Source organism: Planococcus citri, chromosome 5 (assembly GCF_950023065.1).
Source record: "Planococcus citri chromosome 5, ihPlaCitr1.1, whole genome shotgun sequence".
NCBI lineage: Eukaryota > Metazoa > Arthropoda > Insecta > Hemiptera > Pseudococcidae > Planococcus > Planococcus citri.
This window is the reverse complement of record NC_088681.1, coordinates 41,395,692-41,420,771: the sequence shown is the minus strand read 5'-3', so window position 1 is coordinate 41,420,771 and position 25,080 is coordinate 41,395,692. Positions and strand designations below refer to the sequence as shown.

The 25,080-nt window shown below is 35.0% G+C and overlaps 4 protein-coding genes and 1 long non-coding RNA gene across 16 annotated transcripts in view; 2 read left to right on the top strand and 3 right to left on the bottom strand.

The window, feature by feature from the left end:
- Positions 1–13,010, top strand: part of LOC135848652 (baculoviral IAP repeat-containing protein 7-like) — a 39,564-nt gene extending 26,554 nt beyond the window's left edge. For 2 of the 5 annotated variants that reach the window (XM_065368604.1, XM_065368602.1), the window contains exons 2-8: positions 6,540–6,936; positions 7,524–7,730; positions 7,821–8,330; positions 8,408–8,566; positions 8,670–8,878; positions 9,395–9,462; positions 9,603–13,010. In XM_065368604.1, the coding sequence (XP_065224676.1) occupies positions 6,540–6,936; positions 7,524–7,730; positions 7,821–8,330; positions 8,408–8,566; positions 8,670–8,878; positions 9,395–9,462; positions 9,603–9,873 (1,821 nt within the window). In that variant the 3' untranslated portion in view covers positions 9,874–13,010. Of the gene's footprint in view, positions 1–3,541; positions 3,768–4,354; positions 4,385–5,804; positions 6,024–6,539; positions 6,937–7,523; positions 7,731–7,820; positions 8,331–8,407; positions 8,567–8,669; positions 8,879–9,394; positions 9,463–9,602 lie in introns of those variants that run through there. The other 3 variants (XM_065368606.1, XM_065368601.1, XM_065368605.1) reach the window with 3 other exon arrangements.
- LOC135848654 (uncharacterized) lies at positions 10,725–14,467 on the bottom strand. Its single transcript, XR_010559405.1, has 2 exons — positions 14,141–14,467; positions 10,725–14,073 (listed from the first exon to the last, which is right to left on the bottom strand). It is a non-coding gene; the product is annotated as an uncharacterized LOC135848654 (long non-coding RNA).
- Positions 14,468–14,600: 133 nt separating this feature from the next.
- On the top strand, positions 14,601–15,983 carry LOC135848653 (uncharacterized). 2 transcript variants are annotated; one of them, XM_065368607.1, is made up of 6 exons: positions 14,601–14,742; positions 14,833–14,961; positions 15,101–15,204; positions 15,293–15,446; positions 15,523–15,650; positions 15,801–15,983. In XM_065368607.1, exons 2-6 carry the CDS (start codon positions 14,847–14,849, stop codon positions 15,801–15,803), a joined length of 504 nt encoding a protein of 167 aa, XP_065224679.1. In that variant the 5' UTR covers positions 14,601–14,742; positions 14,833–14,846; the 3' UTR covers positions 15,804–15,983. The 2 variants fall into 2 exon arrangements, with proteins under 2 accessions (XP_065224679.1, XP_065224680.1); XM_065368608.1 differs by having other exon boundaries at positions 14,833–15,011.
- Positions 15,984–16,847: 864 nt separating this feature from the next.
- On the bottom strand, positions 16,848–18,934 carry LOC135847472 (uncharacterized). 2 transcript variants are annotated; one of them, XM_065367008.1, is made up of 5 exons: positions 18,584–18,934; positions 18,290–18,497; positions 18,074–18,211; positions 17,803–17,996; positions 16,848–17,714 (listed from the first exon to the last, which is right to left on the bottom strand). In XM_065367008.1, the coding sequence occupies exons 2-5, from the start codon at positions 18,474–18,476 to the stop codon at positions 17,250–17,252; spliced, it is 984 nt and encodes a 327-aa protein (XP_065223080.1). In that variant the 5' UTR covers positions 18,477–18,497; positions 18,584–18,934; the 3' UTR covers positions 16,848–17,249. The 2 variants fall into 2 exon arrangements, with proteins under 2 accessions (XP_065223080.1, XP_065223079.1); XM_065367007.1 differs by having other exon boundaries at positions 18,290–18,515; positions 18,584–18,933.
- Positions 18,935–21,863: 2,929 nt separating this feature from the next.
- Positions 21,864–25,080, bottom strand: part of Tomosyn (syntaxin-binding protein tomosyn) — a 258,629-nt gene continuing 255,412 nt past the window's right edge. For all 6 annotated transcript variants that reach the window (XM_065367724.1, XM_065367722.1, XM_065367723.1 and 3 more), the window contains 3 exons: positions 24,101–24,196; positions 23,903–24,027; positions 21,864–23,714 (listed from right to left, as the gene is read on the bottom strand). In XM_065367724.1, coding sequence (XP_065223796.1) covers positions 23,452–23,714; positions 23,903–24,027; positions 24,101–24,196 — 484 coding nt within the window. In that variant the 3' untranslated portion in view covers positions 21,864–23,451. The remainder of the gene's footprint in view (positions 23,715–23,902; positions 24,028–24,100; positions 24,197–25,080) is intronic.

The window sequence follows — 25,080 nt, the reverse complement described above, 5'->3', positions numbered from 1 at the left end:
GTGTTGGGGGGCGTTGTGTCCGCTCACCTCGGCTTCGCCTCGGTTGCGCGGGTCGCTTTGTTGTTCATACTATGTCTGTTAACTTCCCTCGGCCTTCGGCCTCGGTGAGCAGTGCTGTGAGAACGAACGAAAACGGGAACGGGAACGCATAAAGAACGCAACTTTTCAAATTTCCTTCAAAGAACGAACGGATAATCACACAAATCCTCTTGAAGAACGTTCTTACTGAGAATGAGAACATTAAATTTGTGAGAACGAGAACGGGAACGGGAACGGAGTGCTAATTTGCCATTCTTAGATGTTCTTTCAGGGTTCTCAAATTACCTCCCAAAACTCTGAAAAATAGGAAAAAATATGCTTTTTCCACAAACTTTTAGTAGTTTTTGGGTACAATAGAAGAAAATGAAAAAATTTCCATCAAAAATGGCTTCGCTTGTACCACAGAACCCTATTGGGAATGGGAACGGGAACACAGGAACGTAAATTTTGGAAATTTGATTGAGAACGAGAATGGGAACGGGAACGGGAACGCTTCTGCTTATGAAGCATAAGAACTAGGAACAGGATAACAGGAACGAGGTCTTAGATTTTTGGGAGTGATAAGGAACAAAGAACGGCGTTCTTTATTGTGAGAACAAAGAACGGGAACGGGAACGAGCACTTCCGCGTTCTCACAGCACTGTCGGTGAGTACAGTTTTTTTATAAACAACCGCAAGTGCTACATACACGGTAAATGTCCAGCCTCCGTCTGAACTCACCAAGGGGAGTAATGCTCATCGAGTGAAATATAAATTTTAAACGGCTCGGCTTCGCCTCGCCTAATGCGCGCACTATCCAAAAAAACAGTATTCGTGACGAAAAAGAAGGAAAAAATAAAATAAATTCACATGATCGTTCAATAATCAATTTGAAAAAAATTTGAATCGAAAAAAAATTTAAAAAAATTTTCAGGATCTGGCGGGGATTGATCTCTAGACCTTCCGCACTGTAATCCATATCTTTCACCACTCAGCCATCGACACTGCTTATCGAATAGCGTTTTCGTTCGGTATACAAGCTGGCAAACAGCGACGAAAACTACCCCCCCACGCGCGCGTATACATGTACGCGTACGCGCTCGCAACTAGCAAAAAAGAACGAATCTGCACTGATACTTCATTGTTATGTTCCATGAACGTGGTGAGTATAGACCATCTCGGAGTGATCGCGTAACAGTATTTTTTCTTCGAGCTGCGTAGCGTAAACACGTCATTCATTCATTTACCATATTCTCAAACGGAATGAGTGAACGGTAGGAGTAGAGGACTGAGGAGGTGACCAATGATGATTACCAAGATCAAGACGACATTTATAAATTCGAATCCGATGAAAGATGTACTGCCAGCAGCCTGTTGCGAACGAAATTCACTTTGAAATCACCCAAATAAGTACCTTAGCAGTTAGCTACACGCCGAACAACACAATCGTCTCGTACATCATCGCTAATTAGTTTTAATTAACCGAATCAATCGCTGTGTACAACGAATCGGGAACAGTTTCCGCTCGTAAATGTTTCCGGTGCCAGAACGGTCGTCGTCGTTACGCTGCCTAACGTAATTTTTCGTTGTTTCGAATCAAACGAAGTAAGCCTACAAATTCGGCGTGGTAGGTACATTACATACTACAGCACAGTAATGCTAGTAAATTGTATCGTGAATTTAATATACCTACCGACGTAGTAGTACGCAACTACCGTGATGAGAAATTGGAAATCGCCCAGCTAGAAAGAGAATCGTTCACCGTCCTTGATACATGTTAGCAGACTGTAACGTGACGATGTAATAATAATATTGTGTAGTTGTGGTACATTGTTCGTGTAATTACAATTGCGCCAGTGTTCGCAGTATGACCGAAAAATGAATACATCAGTCTCGTTGATGCCTGGTTGATTGAAATCGTGGACCTGAAAGAAATCAACCCGTACGATAGATAAATGTACGAAATACAACATAGTGTTAATACTATACGACGTAAACATAACGTAAATTAGTCGATTTCCGATCTATTTTACATCGCAGGTCTTTCGAATTACTCGTTTACCGTTTACGTTCCATAGGCAGGCCAGCTGAGCGTTCGTTTACGATAGAGTTCATTCTTGAAAAACATTATCAACGACCGTAGATAAGCTCGTATTGTGAATATGAATGAGATACCGATTCGTAAAAGACGGATAATTCATTAATGAAGTTAAAATCTGTATCAACGAATCACGCAGTTTAGTGGTAATGATTACGTTAGAGCTACGCAGTCGTCGAGTCGTCCTAGTTGTTATTTTCCATCATCTAGTCGAAAGAATTCACAATAATACGTATACTTACGTGCAAAATAATGTGATTACCTTATTATTACGATGCAACGATGCATACGAAAAAAAAAACACTCGCCTATTACTACGCCATTGCAATTGTACATAATATTCTACGAAGCGTAAGTAATGTAAACAACACAACAAACAGAATGGATTCTAAATACTTACGGAGGAGTGTAGGTATAAACCGAAGAAGACGTTAGATATACCCATGGGCGGATGTACTGTTATGGAAGATCATCCGACTGACGAGCATGTATAATTAAAAAGATTATTTTTTGTTTTTTCAATTACTCGAAGATGTGGCGAAATGAAAAAATATGAGCTGTAAACATGCAGCGGATAAGCGAAGCTGATTGGAAATATCTAGTAGGTACATACCATTAAAAGGCATCGTACTTACTCGTAATACGCTGGCGGTAAATGGTAAATGGCAACGTAGCTTTAGCTCGTACTCGAGATCCTACTTATAAAAATATAAATTGCGGCTGGTAGATTGAATCGTGATTTACGAATGCTATGTAGTCTTCCAGGTCGAACGCATACCTTAGCATGATTGTCGAGAACGTTGAGGTCAGGTAATTCAGTATCTCTAGCAGAGTATAGGGTTTGGAATTCGTATGTAAGTACACGTAGGTACGAATAGCGGGCGGCGATGGCAAGATCGGTTTTACATGGTGCTAGATTTTACTACCTATTGGTACGTGTGTGAATCTTAATTCCTTCGGATTATAATAATACCGAACTGATAACGATTTTTATCGATGGGTCCGCGAATTCGTTGTTTTACCGGTGCTGTATTATTGTTGATAGATCTGCGAAAAGAACAATGAAACAATTTGTAGTATATTATTAGTAGTCGAGCGGATACTACTCATAATCTGTCACTTTACTAACTTCAACGCAGATGTGTTTAGTTTGAGCGAATGAGTCATCTATATGCTGTCGCACTAATCGTAATCTTGTGGAAGAAAAACAGAGTCTGTTCATTGAACAATGCCGTGTCTATCTTATCACCAGACAGAAATTCCACCCTCGCTTATCACTTCGCTACGTCCGTTCTGGGGGATATACTATTCATTCATCTGTAGTCTATTGAGAAATATAACTACATAGTTAGGGGGATATGTGAGATAAATGAGTTTACATTGATATGTTTGTATGTATAATTATTACCTAGTATGTTCATCGTTCGAACAACGTTAACTTCTCTTAGTCGAGTCGAGTCGAGTCAGTACAGAAATTGTGTTCGTATAGTGTCGAAGGCTCCTTTCCTTGTTTGGAATTCTACGATCTTATAAGTTGCATTCACTGTAGTGTATCTCCACCTCATCGTCCATATAATGTGTAGAGGAGAGAGCACGTTTTTTTCTTCTTCATCTTTCTCTATGCAATGCTAGTCTCTGGGAGTACAACGAAGTAAGTGCATAAAGCATACTATCTCTAAGGCTAACACTTATAGTATATCTATACTTTCGGAATGAACTCCTTTGAACAAGTCGCATTCCTTTGGTACTTACATTCCATGCGGAGGCGTACCTACTACCTACCTCTAGATCTGTATATAGTATAGGTTTTTTCTTCTTTTTCTAATACTTACTCTTCGAAGTAATTTCACGAGTCATGAAGGTTTATTCTTATCACTAATCGCTGCTCGGAGCATTTAAATTGAACCAGTTTCTTTGTTTGGTGGGAAATACACATACGCATTCTTTTGATGCTGCTGCTGTGATGTTCGAAAATGTTCAAGGTTCGAAGTTTATTGAGATAAATGCTTTGTATACTGTCTCTTCTCCTCTGCTACCTACTTATAATATCGGAAACTGACCAAGTGCGACATTTGTGAGAATATGTAAGAATGATTTGAAGATGAGAAAGAAAGAAACATTGCATTTAGTTTTTTACTTACTTCTTGAGATGAAAGTAGTTCGTGAAGTTGAACGATGAACAAATTTGTTAAATTGGTTCTTATTCGTTTAATTTATTATATTTATCGCGTTGTTAGACTGTTTTTCAGAATTATGAAGTTATTATTGGTAAGATCCGTTCAACTAATGAATTATTATGTCGAATTGTTATTAGCCTATTAGGTTATGCTACAGTATGTTTGGAGATTCTGTTGATTTTCATTGTAGGTATCCTCTTCAGTAGTTCATCCTGTGAAAATGAAAAATATTTAGCTATGATTTTTGATCTAGAATCAAAAACTAACGGAATTTGTTACCTATTTTGACTATTTTGAGTAGTAGGTATCTGATATCACCATCGTCTCAGAGTTGGCGCGATTCCTCAGTTCGTCAGAATCGGATTCCTGAATTACGATTCTCATGCTTGGGAGAATCGCGATTCCCCAGTCTCGATTCTTTCACAAAGCGAATCCGGTTCTGAATCCGATTCTTTAGCGGTTCTCGATTCCCTCCGATTCCGATTCCCAAATACTATTTTTTTTCAACTTCAGGACTTCACAAATGAATCTGAAATGAAATGAGTAATTTCCCCAACTTGGTATATGCTCATTTTGCATGTTCTATTCTTTAGTTTGTTGCTGTGAGCAGGGAATCGCAGGGAATCGAGAAGGCGCGATTCTCCATTAAAGAGGATCCGATTCTTACTCGTACGTTGCGCGATTCCTTCACTGTATAGAATCACTGATTCGCGATATTTTCACACAACAGCCGACCTTTGAAAAAATGTCATCAGTCCCGAATTACAAAATGCAAATGCATGACTTAAAAGGCATTAAAAATAGTACATTTTACTGTTTTAACACGTGAAAAACATCTGCAAGGAATCGCAGGGAATCGAGGAGGTGCGATTCTCTATAAAAGGGAATCGGATTCCTACATTTCCCGATTCTTTTGACTTGGGGAACCGCGATTCGAATCCGATTCGAATCGTGAGAATCGGATTCTTTCTCGATTCTTTCATGCGATTCGAATCGCGCCAACTCTGCATCGTCTTCATTTTTGTTTCATTTTATTGAACATTGAAGTCATCGTTGCTTCATTCATGCTAAAAAAAATATGTAAATGTTTGTGAACTTCGATGATACGTAGTTTTGAAACGTGAGTCGAAAAGAAGTTTGTATTAATTTCTCATTTTCAGAATAATTATTGAATCATGACTTTGTGGCAAAAAAATTGAATAAGTAAAATTTCAAATTTCATTCAATCAACGAAACTTAACTAACAGAAAACACTCCATGAATAATCTTGAATCTTGAATGATTCTTGTTCATTGTTGAAGAAAGTTCTTCATGCTATAGAAATGAGTAAAATAAAAATTCAAGGACAAAAAAAATTAAAATTAAAAAAATTAACGACCATTTGATAATTTGGCAAAGCTGCGCGCGCATCCTTTTCGAAGAATTCCACTCACTAGCGCCACCGTCAACGACAAGGAAAGCAAACCGAAGTAGAAACCTAAACAACTTGCTTTGTGAAATTGTGAACGAATCTGTAGTAAACGCCGAAGTTAGGCGTTCAAGTACACGTGTGAGGAGTTCGTTAAAAATCTTTGTTTAAAAATATTTAAATAGTGAACGGAAGTGAAATAGATTTTTCGTTTTATTGCTTTTTCATTTCGTTCGAATCAGTATTCATTTTTTTCTCAAAATTTTTGTGTCAATTTTATGAACTATTGTGATCTCATTTTGTGTTTTTATCTTAAGACAGGGTGAGTTTTCACTTTTCAGTATTTTTAGTGAGTAAAATGTTTTCTTTATTGTGGTTCGCGTGTTTAGATAGGATTAATTCATATACATATACACTTTATTCGAGTGAACCATGCATCATTTACTTATTATAATTCATCACTTCATTAGTTCATTACATTTGAAAATAACAGCGCTGCTGTTATCGTTTTAAAATAATAATGCAATATTGTATACGCCGGTAACGATGACAACGGCATGTCTAGACTGAAATATGAACCGGTTGATTCGGCGGAAAAAAATGTAAGAAAAAATGCTCTGTCGCAAAAATTTTGCCAGCCAGCGATATATAGTTTTGTAATAATAATGCTCGGTATATCGTGGCAGTTCTATGCTTGTGAAAGTATCATGCATGACTGACATTTTTTCAATCTACAGTAGCGAGTAAAATCGCGAAATTGTATAACGAACTGCTTAGTGCGCATTCGGCGAATTAATACGTGATTTCTAAGGGTAAATTTTGGTTTTTGTTATTACAGATGACTCCATTACCAAATAATTCGGCGGAGGGCTTTTATCACAGCTCTCAAATGGACGAAGATTTGACACCGGAGTGCTCTTCGGGTTCCAGCAGCCAGAGCCAGGACGGCTGGAATTTATTAGATGAAAGCGATCGTCTAAAAACGATGGCCGACTGGTCGCATCCTTTCGCCAATAAACGTTCCTTAGCAGCGGCCGGCTTTTTCTATATCCACTACGAGAACACCGGCGATCTCATCAAGTGTCCTTTTTGCCATCTCGATGTGACCAGATCGAATTGGGAAGAAGGTGCTGATCCTTTCGAACTTCACAGAAGGCTGTCGCCTAATTGCCCTTATTTGAATCGACTGAAATCGAGAACTACCACCGATTGTTTGCCGTCTCGTAATATGCCAAGTATGTTTATTTTCTAAATACTAAAACTAGAGAATGGTCAGAAGAGTTTATTATTCATTCGAGTGGAAGTTTCTCTGAGGCAACTCGATTTTTCTGAATTTTCCAATCTTTCTCTCAACAAAATCATGACTCCTTCAGTTTTGAAAGTATGCAATTTTGTCGGAGAACTTTTTCTCGTTCTTTTCGAAAATGGCAAGAAATTTTGGATCCCTACTCCAAAGGGTACCTCTAGGATTATGATAGGTGAATCTACCCCAGGGCTGGAATTTTAAAAATATTCATAACTTCATAAGGTATCACTTCGGAAAACCAAATGAGAATTTTCAAGTCGAATAAATTAAGATCATCTCCCTCCTCTCAAAATCGTGTTTTCCACGCTAAAATCCTATTCGTGACCATGTTGACCGAAAATTTTGACTTTTTTTGTCGTTTTTGGAAGAATAGAGGGGCCAATCCATGAATTTTTCGATTTGTTTTGCACTGTATTCTAGCCCAGAAGCTTCGCCAAAAAACTGACCTCTGAACCTTTCTAACCAAGTGTCCATTATCGTTTAAATACAATAATGTTTGATTTTTGTTTTTGATAGATCTGAATAACTATGAAAATGGAAGACCGTCGACACCTTCGAATAGTGAACGACAATCGCTGTTTCAAATTAATACTAGTTCTAGAGCTTTATTTCGTAATTACGCTAGCTTCGATGAAAGAATAAAGTCATACGAATCCACAAAGTGGCCGAGTAATTTCAAATCGCAGCCGGATACGCTGAGTAAAGCTGGATTTTTCTATTTAGGTAAATTATATTCGATTGTTCATCTCGAAGTAGAAATCAATCACTTTCTGCGGCTGCAGTTCGATTAATTTATATTTTTTATCGTCTCAGGTCCGGGAACGAAAACAGCGTGTTTCCAATGCGGCGGCGCTATTATGTTTCAAGAAGATGACGACGCGTTTGTAGAGCACAAGCACTTTTTCCCCAAATGTATGTTCGTCACGAAACACGAGCTTCTTGAAACTACCAGCAAACTGAAAGAGCAAATAGCGATGATCGCTTCGTGTACGCCGAGTCGACCAGAACAGAATCTAAGTTTACGTACAGCGAATTTGGACTTATCGCTAGAGTCGGATCGATTGAAGACGTTCCATGATTGGCATTACTCGCTCGATAAGAACGAGATGGCTAAAGTCGGATTTTACTACACCGGTAAAGGCGACGCAGTCATTTGTTACTATTGCGAAAATTGTGTCCGTAATTTTGAACCAGGCGAGACGCCGGCAGGCGAACATTTAAAACACGCGCCCGATTGTGTGATGGCACCGCTGTGTAGGGAGATACTCTTAAAGCAAACCGGCTGTTCGCAGCCTATGGAGACTGCCGCTCCGTTATTCAATGGTGAGTTTGTTGCTTCGTGTATTGAAATATTTGCGTGTAATCGCGAGGTACATATTGATTTTGTGTGATTTGTGTAGGTTTTGATACTTGTGGCCTTCACGATGTTCCGAATCAGCAACCACCCAAATATCCGCAGTTTTTGACGCTAGAACATCGTATGAGGTCGTTTAGAGATTGGCCGGAACAATTCAGTATTCGGCCTAGAACGTTATGGGAAGCTGGATTCTTTTATACTGGTAAATATCTTTTAGAACACTGGTTGTGTTTTGTTTTCTGTGACACTTTTCGTATCTATGCGAAATTTTAACGTATTTTTTTTGTTTGTTAATTTGATATCAGGTACCGATGATCGTTGCATATGCTACCAATGCGGTACAGGTCTGAAAAATTGGAAAGAAAATGATGATCCGTGGACAGAGCACGCGCTGTGGAATCCGGAATGCGAATACCTTGTTTCGGCCAAAGGTAGTGCCTTTGTGAATGACGCTCGCCGCAACAGACACGATACATCGGCTTCGTCGGAAGAGGAACGTCGGTGTACGGAAGAGGTACGTCGATGTATTAAATGCGATGGCGCGTTTAGGAAATGGATTGAAAATACCATTGCTCGTGTACGACCGTTGAGAATTTGTTCGTGTTTTAAGTAAATCAGTACGAAGTGTCTACTTAGTCGCGTTTTCCAACCAAAATTCTATTCAAATTTCGCGAATTATATTCGGTTAAAAAAGTGCACCCTCACTTATCGAAGTTCACCCTTGCCCAAGCTCTAATCTGTGGAGCCAAGTCAGGCAGGTAAATGAGCCAATTTTATATTCTAACTTATGTTTTTCGCTTATTTTGGCATCGACAATTATAACATGTTTTCTGCTCTCGCTTCTATGTATGTATTATGGATTCCATCGTCATTTTCCGTATTATTTTGGAATGAAATAACGCCACAGCGAGCAATGAAGAATCCATTTCGTCTGAAACGCGCCTTTATTCTGTTTACTAATTTGAATAATACTCGAAATAGGTAATCTTATTTTTGATAACTAATCGATTTTTTTTTATCGTTTTCGCAGGAAATCAGAGACATTGTGGTTACGTTGCAAAATGTGTTTAGAGCGTTGAATCTACCAGAGTCGAATATGTAAGTTCCAAATCTATCGTAAAACTCTTTCGGACGTACGGGCCGAAGTAAATAAAAAAAAAGAACTACACCAAAATCATCATTATCTCAGCGACGAAAATGACCGAATTTTTGTATTTTTTTTTGTGTGTTTGACAAAGAGGTAATGTAAACGAAAACCATGGCTGTGATATTAAAAACGATGTTGCCTCCTCGAACCGGCGCGCCGTCAATATAGCGGATGAAGATTCGGACGACAATGAGAACGACGAGAGACGCAGATTATTGTGTAAAATCTGTTTCATGAACAACTGGAGCAAATTGTTGTACCCTTGCGGACACGTGGCGTGCGGCAGTTGCGCCAAGAATCTGGTAAATTGCGCTTTTTGCCGTACACCTATTTTGGATCGGGTTCAAATGTACGTCGAGTAAATCCACGATCTCGCCCGTATCGTGTTCTAATGCGCCTTAAAGTCTCTCACGTTCGGCTGTGTGAGTTTTCATTTTCATTCTAAGAACTAAGTCATCAAATTTTCATGTTTTTTTTTCTTCGTTAAATTCGTGTGAAAGTTGTTTTATATTATTGTCTCGATTTTATTTGTTCATTACTATTTTTTTTTTTTTAATCATTTGTACCTAATTCACGATATTTGGTTTCATCGAGTATTTCTCACTAGTAGGAATTTAATCTATTTCACTAAGGCTGATATTGATTTTTATAATTAGTTTGTTTTTTTTTCTCCAAAGACTCGTTTTTAAATTTTATAACGCGATGTGCTTGCGTATTAAAATTTTAAGAATTCGTTTTTTCTGAGCGGTTGCGTCGCGAACAAGTATTTTCGTTCTGAACGAAGTTAGCCTTACTCGTAGGAGTACCGCTTTTATTTTTTTATTTTTTTGAAATTTTGTAATTCGGAAGACGAACATTTTTTTCATTTTATTTTTAGTTGAAAGATATTACACGTTGGTATCTTGATGCGATTTTTAAAGTCTGTGACGAACGTGCAGATAAAGATCTAGAGATCGAATCGGTGTTACTTCGGATGTGATAATATTCGATCTCTAGCGCTGGCAACGTAGCTACATATAATAACATTTATACGAAAAGAGGCGAAAATGTTGCGTTATTTTCATCGTTCGCTTCGTCGAATAATTAAGCGGTCGTGGTCTCGCTTCGGTGCCTTTGTATGGTAATTTATTTTTTCGATTTTATTGCGGTAAGATTTCATACGGTTGCATCATAATGAGTTCCTTGTTGGGTACACAAATGGCAGCAACTGCGATGATATTTTGTGATTCAAATTTGTCTGAAAAAAGTACGTAGATTGAGAGAAAATTGTTGTTTTTTTTTGGTATATTTAAATTTTGCTTATTGTTGCCTCCGATCTTTATCTGTGTGTAATCACTCGAGTCCTATTTGTACGTGTTATCGAAACTTGCTTACTTGCTTTCTGAAGTATCGTGATTTTTTTATTATTGTTTTGTTTCACTCAAAATTTTTCAGTCTTTATTGTTTTCCTTATTTTTTTTTTTAAATTATTACATATAAATTTGTATGTAAATAATATTCATCGATGTATGTTACGCCCTGCTGTCCAAGTGTTGTATTTTAATTATTGATTCAGGCGATGATTTTCTTAAGGTTAATTAGTTTTCTTAAATAATACTCTTCGCGTATCAATTACTTACCTTTTCATCGAACGTATATTTTTGTTGTGATGGTTAGCCAAGTACATGTTCATTTGGACGCTAATTTAAAAAAAAAAGTTTCATTCGATGATTTGACTGCGAGTGTTTTGATCGCTGGCGCTCGAGGAAAAAATTTGTAATAAAAAATTTGAAAAAAAAACTGATTCGAAAATGAAGATGTGGTACAGAACAGTATATTTCATCTTTAAAAATTACCTAAAATTTCTTTGTTGAAATCTGAGATTTTATTTCGTCGGTTGCAAATTTATTTGTTTGGAAAAAATCAAAATCATAATTTTTCATCTCCGGATCCATATATTATTTTTGGCAGTTTTTGCTTTCCAGTTTTTGTTTAAAATTTGAAGTATAATGTTTCCGAATTATTTGTTATTATGAATTCTGACGTACTGTCTTTGAGTTAGTTGCAGTCGCAACTCAACCTATTATAAAATTAAAATTAAAATATTACATCACATTATTTTTTGTAGGCAATTTCTTTTACCCATAATTTTATTAAATTATACAAAGTATACTCTCAAGTCTCAAAAAAAATATATGTTAAAATCAATCGCATTTTGAAAAAAAATTGATAATTAAATATTAATTTCATTAAGTAGGATGTGATACCTATTTTTAATTTTTGTAAACAAACGTTTTTGCAAATACGCGCCTCGATTCGGAAGTTGATCTAATCTGTGATTACGCGTCCACGACTTACCGGTTGTCCGTACGTGTTTGCAAAGTGCTTGTGCTACTGTGCCTCTTCCTTTTGTTTTATAAATTTAAATTGTAAATCAACGCCAAAGAATGCAGGACAGGAATTTTTTTTTCAATTTAGCATGTTAATCAAAATGTAATTAAAGATTATTTTAGAAGACTTGATAATTTTTGCCAATTTTTAGTTATTTTGTAAAGTATATAATTTGTTTCTGTACTGTTCGTCGTGTACATTGTGTACTGAAGACTTATGCTAAGAAGGTACGTGATTTTGTATATTTCATAATGTTTCCTCGTCGTTAATATTAATTAATATGTTACTCACAAAATACCAAAAGGCGTAATGAGCTCTTAAATTTCGCGGTGTGCGCTGGTGATGAAAAGATGTGAACGTTACGTTATGGTTACCAAATTACTTATGGAGTCATTTTAGGCTTACTGCCTACCTAAAGAAAAGGGGGTGAACATTGAATGCATTTATTTATTGTACTAGAGATTTTGTAGATCGTAGGTGCTATTTTGAAAATATTCAGCTATCATTATTCATTTCATCTAATGAAGCTAAACTTGTAAAATTCTCGTTGAAGATAATTCAAGAAATTAAGATATCGTTGTAGAAATCAATTTCGATTTTCGAACAGAAAAATATTCTCTTTGGGCAACCAATTGAGATTGATAAGTCTCGAAATGTTGATCTCAAAAGTACCTGTGTGGTCATGTTGTGTGATTATAAGAGTTCCTCGCATTGAAATATTTAGTTGGAAAAAGAATTGCGGAATTTGTTGAGCATCTACCAGCGCCACCTATTTCCATAAATAATCTAGATTGTAAGGGTACCTACTACCTACCTATGACTACGTTTTACTTTACCTTGTATTTTTCCCTCATGCATTCTGTAATGATTGTATTTGATTATTTAATAAGTATTCATACTCGTCTTTCAATATCTTAATTTTAAGTTTCGAGTCAGTTAAACAGGAGGCAACACGTATTAAGATGAACAGCACACGTAGGGATCTTACCAAAATTTTTGTAGATATTTAAGCTCTTCAAATGTGAATTATTAATTATTAGCGTAGCTTAGAATGTAATATTTTCTTAAGCTCCCTTGTTATGTTGTTTTTTTTTATATATTACGAAATACATTTTTCTTTTTTAAACAATTATTTGTTGCTGAAAAGTAACCTGTTCTGATCAATATTGCGCCGAATACTTGGAATGAAATTTGAAACGTTATAAATGGATACGTTTATTTACAAGGGTAAAACAAATATCAAACGAACATTAACAATACACAAATGAAACGAAAATGGAAAAACAATGAAGAAAGTTCAAATTAAGCTAATGAAATAAAATAAGGAATGCTGGGTCCAGAGTATGTAACAAATAAACAAAAGCAAGAAAGTAAATACAATTCCGCCGAAGCGACTAACGAACAGATGTCTGTTAAAATACTTAACAGCTGGTGTTGCTTATTTGAATTTTAGTAAAATACACATACATTCGCTTATTTCACATCGAATAGTTTGTATTGTCGATTGTAGTGCTTGACAATGGGTAAAAAAACGTCTTACAACTCGTATGGTGCGTACGAGTAACGTCGTAACCGTACATTTAACCTTAAAAAATGACTTACATACAACAATATACACTATTCACAACCTGCGTGTACATAATTTTGCAATCAACAATGCTCGTATATCCGTACAACAACAAAAAAATAACAATTCACAATGTTGTAAAAAGTACCAATGTCGCCACCGTAACGTAAAGGTACGTAGAAAGCTTACTTATATAAAGTAACACATTTGATGCGATATAGAACAGATTATTTAAATGACTAGAATTATACGGAAGATACTTGGGTTTTGATAACGATAGGTGCCTTTACAGCCGTAATACGTTAGTATTTATGTATTATAAATTCATTATTATGGTAATAATGAAATTATTATTCGTGGTAAACAAGCTCTGATAGATAGAGAGACAGACGATATAGGTTGGTTAAACGAATACACGAAAATACCCTGCTTTTTAGAAGAAATTAGTTCAAGCTGGAGAACGTTTTAGCTTTTTCTTTTTGAAACCGAATTTCTTGGAGAAAACGTTTTGTTACCGTCTTTTTTTCTTCTCTTGTTTTCGGCTACGGTGGTGCATATGGAGACGTTTATATCCGTGATTGTTACTATCCGAGTCACTCTCTGAAAGTTCGTACGTGCTGTAATCCTGAAATTGGAAAATAGTGGTGAAAAGAACTCGAAGCAATATATGAAAATACTGTGGGCGAACTTACTTTTTGGACCTTCCCTTGTTCAGGGAGTATTATGACCGCAGCGATGCAAACTAGTTGGAATATAGCTCCTAGGAACATACCGTATTTTAAAAGTTTATCGAAGATTTCGTCCATCATTTTGATACAGTTTGGTCAACGTTATTGAGTATTTAAACGAAATTTCACGAGAGATTAAATAATCGGTAAAATACCAACACAAAATTACTCAAAGTGTTTGTACCGAAATGAAAATGAATGTTTAATCAAAATAAACAATTCAATCACAGAACAGAATTGGAAAATTCAAAATTGAAAGTTCAAAGAATCAAAGTTTAATACAATTGAGATATGCGCGAAAACGTTCTTTGAGAGAACGAAATCGTCGAAATTCGGGGCGAGACGTAGGAGGAGAAGAACAGGACACGAACGAATCGTTCGTTGCACGTGAATTTGATTCACTTCGCGAATCAGAAAGCCAAAAATTGAGCTTTTCGCAGTCTCGTTTCGATCTGAATATTTTGAACTGTGATTTTGTTTCAAATCAATTGATTGATTATTGATTGATTATTGATTGATTGATTTATTATTGAGTAGTTACGTTGCATATTTTTGGTAATTAATTGGTATGTAACTTAATTATACGTTCAATAATGAATAAAAAATAAATTAAAAAATGTAATGTAAATTGTAATGTATGAACTTGATGTGGCCAGGACCAAACATTTCTATGATGCTGGAACAGTGTGTAATATCGAACCAATCGAACATGACCCTTTCATATGGATATCAAGATCAACCAAATGATGATTATTACTGTAATGATCAGGAAGTTCACTTTTCGGGTATGTACTGGTACAATAATCGTTGCATTTGAAAGATAGTGCATCTTGAGGTATTTCATTTTCTTAATTATTTAAATTTTTTGTTCCATTTTTTTACATTTTTTAATGGATTGTATGTGATGTTGCAACGTACATACAGATGTTTTACTCCTGTGCAGTATGATCTTTGTCTTGTTGACGAATCTGATTGCCCTATATTATAACGCTGTAAAATTCGCCAGCATCAAAGCAAACTCTAAGAAGGTTAGTACTTGAAAACAAATACTGCATAGTTTAAAAGGTACCTATACCTAATAACTTTGACATGAATTAATTTACTGTTCAAATCTAGAATGATGGTCGTCTTAACCTTCTATATTGGGCAGCTGGAGAAAGCAATTTAACGTCCGACGATATATTTTATTTGAGCGGGATTATCACCAATCTGACAAAACTACCAGCCGAAAGTAGGACCTCAATCCTCAAACAGTTGTTTTACCAAACAAGTAAAATCTTTGTGCAATTTCTTTCTTGTGGTGTGAACTGATTATTTCGTGTATTTACATGTTATATGTTTTGCAGATCCTACTGAATTGACATCTGGGCTAATTATCAATGCCGATGGTACACTTGGAAATACAATTCAGATTTCAATTCCAAATGTACAAATCAACAGAGACAAACCTGTTCGCAGTTGTGGGAATATCCATGTAAGTAAATTAATTAGTTCTAAATCATCGCGTAGATTTTGGTATTGGTTTGTCTTTTTCGAAGTTATTACACTTTCAATTACCTACATCATTAGGAAAATGTTATTCCAATAATAATTTCTTATTGTGTCGTGTTGCTCTTTGTTGCAGTAAATTTGAAAACAACCGTGCCTTTATTGAACTTTCTCTCAGGTTAGGAAATATCCACCGTCAGTTACCGTATGAATTATCGGATGCCGCATTTCTCAGTATTATTTTTAATTTAAATATATTTCTTGTTGTTACCTACTTGTTTTAAGATATTTTCGTGCTAATAAACAGTTCCTTTCGTCATTTGTTCAGTGTTGTCAAGTTTTTATAGTCTGCTATGTTCGTTTTTCTACATTTGCATTTTTAATATTTTTTTTAAGAGATTGAATCATTTTATAATAAAATAATTTTTAATAATTTATTGTTGAGTTGATTCGAAGAAAATAAATGCAAGTTGGAAATTTTATAGCAGAAATCAAAGAAATGATTTTTAAAGCTAGCCACGATATCGGTTCTAACGGGACAAACTTTTTTTATAGTTGGAAATTTGAATTTGTCTTCCTTATTTCTCTTGTCCAGCTCCAAATCGAAAGTTTTCCTCGTCGTAGATTTCAATTCTGTCATCAATTTTTTTGATTGGAGGGGGAAACGATCGAGGTCCGAGGAGGGAAGAATTTGAAATTTGAGGCTTAATATTTTCCATTTTATTTCTTAAAATACGAGTGATTGAACAAAATGCTTATTAGGATGTTTCTTGGCACAAGAAATTCAATGATGTGATTTATTTTCATTTCAAGGAGCAATGATAGTTTTGAGAACTGATTTCAGTTTTTTTTTCTTCAAATGTTTGGGATTTCTGTGTTCGGAAATCAATTATTGAAAGCGCCGATGCCACGTGGTACTAAATGCCAAAATGGCCGTCGAATAAACCAACCAAAACATGAATAAACTTCAAATTCATCAGGTACTTAACATCCCGATTTCTTTACGAATCAGTAAGCTTCAGTATAATTTTCATCATAACTTGTCAATATTGAAGGATGAATATATAGTTACTCAGAATACTGTCAACACGAATTTCAAGACACTTGTTGATCGTATCGTTTAATCGTTTAAGACTACTTCTCCATTTTGGTCACTTCAGACGAACATCAATAGAAAAAAAAGTTTAAATTATTAAAACAAGTTTATTTCCTGAGTAACAGTTTATAAAAAATGAGTATGAGTTAACATCACAACATTATGATACAGAGATCAAAAGTATCATCGTCATCGGTATGGCGATCACTTAGTAGGTAGGTCTAGGTACCATAACAAAAGCGTATTTTTCAACAAAAACCAATTTAAACTTTTCTTATAGTTAATAATAATAAAACAAAATTGTAACAGGAAACATCGTAATGACAAATTAAAAATTTATCACGTAGGTAGGTAATATATCACATTCAAGCACACTAGCATAGAATTAAAAAATTAAAAATAATCGACTTAGCTTCGCATACCTAACTCTCTAAATCTTCAATGCTAACGTACGTACGAACGATCTGAAACATCATGGTGATGCAAACTCTACCTCGAGTAAGAAGATGTTTCAGATGTTTCGCTGGAGTAAGATCGCTCACGATCACGAGAGCTAGAACTCTCACGTGAGTAAGATCTACGATTTCGCGTACGTCTACCCCCCCGCCTCCTTCTTTTGCCTTTTCCTTTGCCTTTGCAATCAGCCGCTACGTGGCCCTCTTTTTTGCAAATAGAGCAAAATCTACATGTGTCAAGTACGGGACACTCCTTCGATATATGGCCCGTTTTGTTACAACAGTAGCACATTCTATCATCAGGTTTAGTACACTGATATGCCCAGTGACCTCCTTTTCCGCAAATGTAGCATACGTCTTCATGCGAAGGTTTTGTTTTCTTAGCTGCCTTGGGTTTAGTCGCCGAAATACGAGGCTTTTTAGCAATATCACGCTTCGAATCGTAAGACGTGCTTGAAGCAGGTCGTTTCGTCAGAGTTTTACTCGGAAAATCTACACCCTGTAATAAAATTTCACGAGGTAAGTAAATTACTAGAGTTATTACTTAATGCCATTTCTGGAATTATTATCATCACTTTAATACTCACTATAGTGCTAAAAATATTTTCTGATCTGTTCGGCAAATTTTCTTCCTCTCCACCGTCACCTTTACGTAATTCTTTGACCAATTCTTTCACCTTTTCTACAAGTTTGGTTCTTGTCTCCGCAAATACTTTCGAGAAGTTTCGCACTTCATCTTCTCGTTGTTTGGAATCATTGACTGTACCTGAGTTTTTCCGATCTGAAATACAAACACACGAATGAATACAAATCAATCGATAACTTCCGATGAAACGGACATAACTAATCATTACGTACCAGTCTGAGCTTTCTTCAGTTTTTCCAACAAACTTCGTTCGGCTTGTTTGAGTAAATGAGCCATCGTCTCGGCTAATACAAAAGCAAAATTTTGCAGCTCAACTCTATCTTTTTCCAAGTCCTCTTCCGTTTTATCATCTAAAAACAAACGAATGATCGAGAGAATTGTAATAATTTCCCAAAGACAATAAACCGAAATGCGCATACATTACTTACTTTTCGACAGCGACTTCTTCCTTAGGAAAAATGGTGGATCAGGACTTTCTTGAGCTTTTTGAAGTTCTTGTTGTAATGTTTTCTGGGCTTGTGTAGCCAACAAACCAATTGCCTCCGTTACTATCGTCTCTTTCTCTCCGGTAGTTTTCCCTTTAGCATTTGGCTGTTCCTTCTTGGATTTTTCCATATTTTCAGAGCAAATGCACCACTGCCGGTATAACAAATACTGGAAATTATTCAAATATTATCTAGACGATCAAACGAAAAATACACATTTGGAAAATTATCACTTACCAGTACCACACTGTTGGAAAAAATTATCAATTAATTAATTCCTGCCGGACGCAACGAGCATTTTATCAACAAAATGAAAAGTTGGACTTTGAACCATGATGATATGATCATAACTTATCGCGAAGATCGTAATGAGCTCAATGAGACGAGAATAGATTGAAATATTCGTCTTACTTGGCAATTCGTTAAATACCGCGAATTCACTTGTTTCTCTTTTTTTCCATCTCAGCTCAAAATAGCTGAAACGCAGAAATAGCAGAAATAACAGGAAAAAGAGGGAACAAATTGAACAATAGGAATAATCTGCGGAAGTGCGGAATTTAAAAACAGCCACAACAGACAACAGCTGATGAAGATGAATAGTGGAGAAAATGATAACAAATATTACTACGTAATTACTTTTCTGCACAATGAAAAAATTGGTGGGCAAAACGGTAATTACATAGTTATTTCTCATGTTTGAAGATGTTTGGAAAAATGAATCAAGGAATCAACTGATTCAATTTGATCAAGTTCAGTTTCAAGATGAAACCTGAACCTGCATCGCTGCTAATTTACCAATTTGTGTTTCAAGAAATGCACGATTCTGTTGAATCATGAATGTTAAATCACAAAAATCAAAATAAAATTTGAGAGGGCAGAAGGCTCATTTAAAAAAAAAAAATTAGTGTTGAATAATGAATTGAACTTGATAGTAAGTACTTAATACTTATTAAGTTATTAAGGTTAATGCTAAAACTTGAAAGTAAGTGAGATTATTTTTCTCCTTTCTCGTTCACCTTCTGCCTTCTTGTAGTTCTTGTTCTTTTCTTCTTTTATGATAATGTTCCTAGTCTCGATACATATAATCTGAGTGATCTAATAATGAATGAGATATGAAATGATTAAAAATACGTCCGAACAGGTAAAAGCCACTCTGATCAGATCTCTAGCCAGGGATGAGGCCCCGAACGATTTTTTTTTCAGGTTCTGGGCTTTCAATCAAAAATTTATTAGGTCTCGGGTTTGGATTGGGGCCCAGGACATTTTGGGTTTGGGTTTCAGGGCTCAGTGTCCAGGGCTTGAATGAAATGTTCAGGCCTTTCCGGGGCTTTTCGGGGCTTGAAATTGAGGGGTTCCATGGAAAAAGAGCCTTGGCCATTTTTTTGTTTTTTTTTTCATTCACAATTTTGAATGCACTAAAATTCTTTTTTCATTAATTTCACCATATTCATATGATATTGAACTCTTCTTCCATGAAAAAAAAACGAATTGGAAAATGTTAGCTTGTAGAAACATTTTTCAACTCCATTCCAACTTATAAAAATCAGTGAAAAAAAATTGACTAAGATCCCTTTTCCATGAAGTCCCTCAATTGCAATTTTAATGAAGAATAAAGTAGAATATTATTTGATGTTTTTTTTTTCAACATGTTGAAAAAAAAACATTAAGGGCAGATTGGCAGATTCTAATCGTTTTTTTCAAAATCAAAATTCTTTGAATGGAACAGTTTTTTTTTAAAATCAAAATTACATTTTTTTGGAATTTTTAATTACTGTTCAAATTTTTCAAGTATCATTTAAAAAGAACTACCTACAGAATGAATATTATAAATAAATGTTCCAAAAACCTCTTAAAAAGAGTTGGCTATTAAACTTTTTGCTGAAGTTGTAAATTTTTTTTTTTGAAAATCATCTTTTTTGACTTTTGAAGTTTTGAGATGCACAGAACGGTAGGCAATTACAATAGTAATTTACAAAATTTATACAAGCTTCGAAAAGCCCTGATCACAGTTTAGGTTTCGGGGCTCACTTTTCGGGGCTTGGTTTTCAGAGGAAATGGTTTCGGCTTTGGGCCAGGGCTTTGTAGATTACAGTTTTTAAGGTTTTGGGGCTTGGACATTCGGGCTTCAAGGAAATAATCGGGGCTTTTTCGGGTTTCGGGTCCTAGTCCTGGGCCGGGCTTCATCCCTGTCTGTAGCTAAGCACAATCCTCTGAGCTGGAGTAATTGGTAATTGGATCGAATTACCAAGTGGATAAGTATAAGCTCTGATCACTTTCTTGTGAGTAGAATTTTCAATTTTTGGAATTTTTCAAACGTTCAAATTTGGCTCACTTAATCTCTTGAAAAAACGTGAAAATTCGTTCAAATTGGTGTAACCAGCTGAAATTGGCTTACACCCTATTTTCGAACTTCCGAGTCGATTGGTGACGTTTTCGAACCGTTTTAGAGCCTCCAAAGGATTTCCGGATTCTCCAGTTGTAGAAAAAAAAGCTATAAATAGGGTGAAAATGAAATTCAGTGCCTATAAATTTGGATTTATCATCTTTGTAGCAATTTCGATCGATTTAGGTACAATATTTTCAGTCACAATTTCATTTCAAAATGGTCTCCTATTAAATATTTTTTTAAAAAATGAAAATTTTAAAAATGCATTCATCATTTTACCCAATTTACAGTGTTTTTTCTAAAACTGAAGAATCCTAAAATCCGCTGGAGGCTCCAGAACGGTTCGAAATCATCGCCAATCGACTCGGGGGGGGGCGAAAATAGGATGCAAACCAAATTTTAGCCCGTTATGCCAAGGCAATTGATGAAATTTTGATTTTTTTCACGAGAAATAACCCAAATTTGAATTTATAAGAAGTCTTCAAAAATCAAAAAACGAATTCCAGCATCTGAAATTTTTGCAGATGGTGTGTTTTGAGGCTCTCTTTTGAATTTCAACTATCCTTTCTCATTACGAAGAGCAACCTTCTGAGAGCTCTCCAAAAAAATAAAATCTTACCTACCAATTTTTCGGCACCAAATAACAATTTGACTTAGGATAATTGATTTTTGATTAATTGCTTCTTGTTCGCCAAGTTTTCCAAGTATTTATAACAACGTATTCAACTCCATTTCAAACCCCCAAATAAAACTTCTTGTCATAAAAAAAAAAAAAAAAAAATGAAATTGAGCGTAAGAATAAAATGTTTAAAATTGATACGAATTTAAAAACTTGATTTTATCTGGATTGAAATTTCGCAGGGAGCGAAGGGAAGAAATGAAACACACAGTCGACCAAAACCAAACCAAATTAACCACAACCGAAACTTTTCAAAATCAAAAGTGTCAGAATTGGAACTGAAAACCCAAAACCGAAAAAAAATCAAAATTCGTTTTGGTTTCGATCACTGACCTGAGTATGAGTTAGCTTGGTTCATTCAAGTTTGAACAGACGACGTAGGGGAGGTAAAAAGAGTTGAGGGGTTGAGGGGACTTGTTCGACGATCTGTGATACACGAAAACCATCGCAAATTGATCTAAAATTTTTAATCATATAATTTTTCGTCACAACATGTAAAATTCTATAATATCAAAGTATAACATTATTAAATAAATCAATAATATTATTAATGTTAACAAAATAAGGCTTTTTAAAACCTTTGAATCGAGTATTCATGCAATTAAACACATTATGTATAAAATAACATCGATTATTATAATAAGATATAAAACACGCTACATAGAGTAGTAGTAGTAGTAGTAGTAATAGGTAAGTTAGTAAACTTGCTTCTAGAGATTCTCAATTTGCTCAACATTTCTACGATGATTTTTTTTTTAAATATTTACTTTTTTTAAAATCTTCACTTTAACGACATAAAAATAATAATAAAAAATATATACCAGTCGTTTTTAATATTCACGACGCATACGCGTCAACACTTTTCTTTCTTTTTTTTCTAACAAAATAATAAAAACAAGCTTAATACAAAAGAAAAACAAAATAGTAGGTACATTTTTCTCTATCTTCGCTACGCTCGCTACAGTTTTCGATATTGTTACCTTGTTATGGGTAGGTAAAGGTATATGTATTTTACATTTTTTAAATAACAACAAACACGATGTATGTATATAATATATATATAAATTAAGTACACTTTTTTGTGCAAAAAAAAACAATCGTTTATAGGTATCACATTCACAAATGTTTTTTTTTCAAAAATTTTTTTTGTATCAACAAATTACAACAACGAAGTACATACGTAACAATAGGTAACTTAATTGAAAAAAAAGAGAGAATTCTTAAAATCTATCGCGAAGAGTTTACAAAAAAAAAAAAAATGCGCTCGCAATAGTTCTATTAAATTTAAAACCCATGGCACAAACTTTTTACCTATTTTTTCAAAACACACGTACAAGCGATACCTACTTATTTACATTCTCTCTGTTAACTATGAAAAAAAATATACTATTTACATAATAAAAATCGATATTAAAATGAGATTTTTTCAAATAGCAAATTAAACTATAATGTGGTACAATAAAAGGTAACTTAAGATACGTCCAAATGGTTACGTTCTGGAAGTTCACTAACATATTATATGTATAGGTACTTTTTTCACCTCTAAAATGTAAATAACAAAACGAATCAAAAAAATACACGATCACTAAATCTCGCGAGAGAAACAGAGAAATACATATTATATAAGAAGAAAAAGCTAATCGTTACAAGTTTCATTGATATGATATAAAAGCTCCTGCAAAACGTACGAGAGAATATGGCTTGTTTACATGTACATACAAGGTAGGATCCAAATCGATAAACATATAATATTAAAACAATAAAACTTTCAACTTGATAAATCAACTTGTAACGTTGCTCGGGTAACTAGTAATCCAGTCGCTAAGTACTTGGTCTGGTTTCACTATACAATATAAATGGAAGGATAGGATGTTGATTGTAACCATTTTTTGATGTTATTTTGATTTGATTAGCACAAAAATACTACCAGTACAAGTTCTCTCTACGAATCATATTTTTTTTTTTCGAATAGAAAAAGAAATGCTTTTATGTACATATAAAAATATGGCGGAGGTATTCAACAAAGACATCGAGGGTGTTTTACAACTGGTACCATTTCTTGTCTTTGGATTTCTGCATGAGTTCGTGAGCCGATGAAGCGAATTTTTCAGCATCGTTCATCATACGTTGAGTATTCTCTTCGAGTTGGCCGAGCTTGTCACCTCGTTCGACCATTAGACGATGTGCTCGGCCAACTTCGCCGGTCGAGTGTTGTACTCGTTGGTTGAGTTGTTCGAGTTGACCGGATGGACCGGGGATGTGTTTAGCTATGCTGCGGATCGGTTTACCGCTCGATTCGCCGACTAAGGATGAAAAAAATAATATCAAGGAAACGATACTTTAAAAGTATATTAAATCAGAGAAGGTCGCCTTAAATCCACTGTAAGGTATTTGGGGGAAAAAAAAACTTCTCTCGTCAACTTAGGCCATTTTATCTCCTATCTGATCCGTACCTACTCTTAAACTAATTCCACGAATTTCAAATACTTACAAAGTTCCTCTCGATCCACCGATCTGGCACCGCCACCGAGTAAACTTTTGAACAAACTTTGTTTCGGCGGTTCTGGCATATCCCGCGGTAAAAACAGCTCGCCCACTAATTCCGACATGTCTCGACTGGAAACAAAATCACATTAGCCGACGGCCATACGATGTAAATTTCACATACCTATTACAATTCCGAACTTACCAGAAATCTGAGCTCACGGTGAACTTCTGAACTTCGCTGGGAGACGAAAAATACAACCCGTGGCCTCGGTTGCTAAAGCAGAACGTCTTAGCGATCCTATCGAAACAAAATAACGTTAGTTTCTCGTTTGAAAAAAATCATCAATTACACATTTATCTAGAAACCAAAAAAAAAAAAAAAAAAAAAAAAAAAAAAAAAAAAAAAAACGGTCGCATTTTCAAAGCCATTAAATAATTTCATATTATAGATATTCTGCTCAACTGCGATAGCTCGGCTCATTTCAAATTTTAGTACCTCAATATTTTTATTATCATGCTCCAAAATCGTACATTTATAATTACCTACTCGAGTCTCTATACGTATATAGATTTATATTCTCAATACATTTTGATATTTTACAGTACAAATCTGCAAGTCTAAAGCCCTTTTATGAATGATAAATGATTCAAATGATTCGCGTTTTAGCAAATAAATATATCATAATTCAACTAACGTAAGCTGTTGTACGTTGTAAAATATATTCAATTCAACAGGCTACTAATTTTTTAGCTCATTTTTTACATTCGTTTTTCATTTTCCTATTTTGAAAAATGACCTATCGAAATATTTAGCATATTTTTCAGTCATTCGCACTGTGTATTGATTCATCAAGTGCCTATCGAAGAGCCCAGATGAGTTTTTCACACTTCACAATCTACACAATAGGCTAATTACGTATTCATTCAACGGCAGAAAAAACACCAGTTCACGACGTCATCAGGGATTCGATAGGTAACGTGATGTTTCAAGCAATCAAAGACGTGAAATTTTATTTGAAATTTAGATAAGAGAACTAGAATCAGAAATAGAATCACTCGATAAAAAATATATTTTTTCAAAAAACTGTTTCTTCACAACCATGCTCATAAACGAAATAAAATTTAAAATAAAAGGCCAGAATTTCATAATTGTCACATCTTTGTTTGCAATTTGAAAAATCT

Bases quoted from the DNA above. Each gene is read 5' to 3' on its own strand.
- LOC135848653 (XM_065368607.1), top strand. From the start codon at position 14,847: ATGATGCTGGAACAGTGTGTAATATCGAACCAATCGAACATGACCCTT. The intron at 14,962-15,100 runs GTATGTACTGGT...ACGTACATACAG, and splicing joins TCAGGAAGTTCACTTTTCGG to ATGTTTTACTCCTGTGCAGT. The intron at 15,447-15,522 runs GTAAAATCTTTG...TATGTTTTGCAG, and splicing joins ACAGTTGTTTTACCAAACAA to ATCCTACTGAATTGACATCT.
- LOC135847472 (XM_065367008.1), bottom strand. From the start codon at position 18,476: ATGGAAAAATCCAAGAAGGAACAGCCAAATGCTAAAGGGAAAACTACC. The intron at 17,997-18,073 runs GTACGTAATGAT...TTTGTATTTCAG, and splicing joins ACTGAAGAAAGCTCAGACTG to ATCGGAAAAACTCAGGTACA. The intron at 17,715-17,802 runs GTGAGTATTAAA...ATTTTATTACAG, and splicing joins AAAATATTTTTAGCACTATA to GGTGTAGATTTTCCGAGTAA.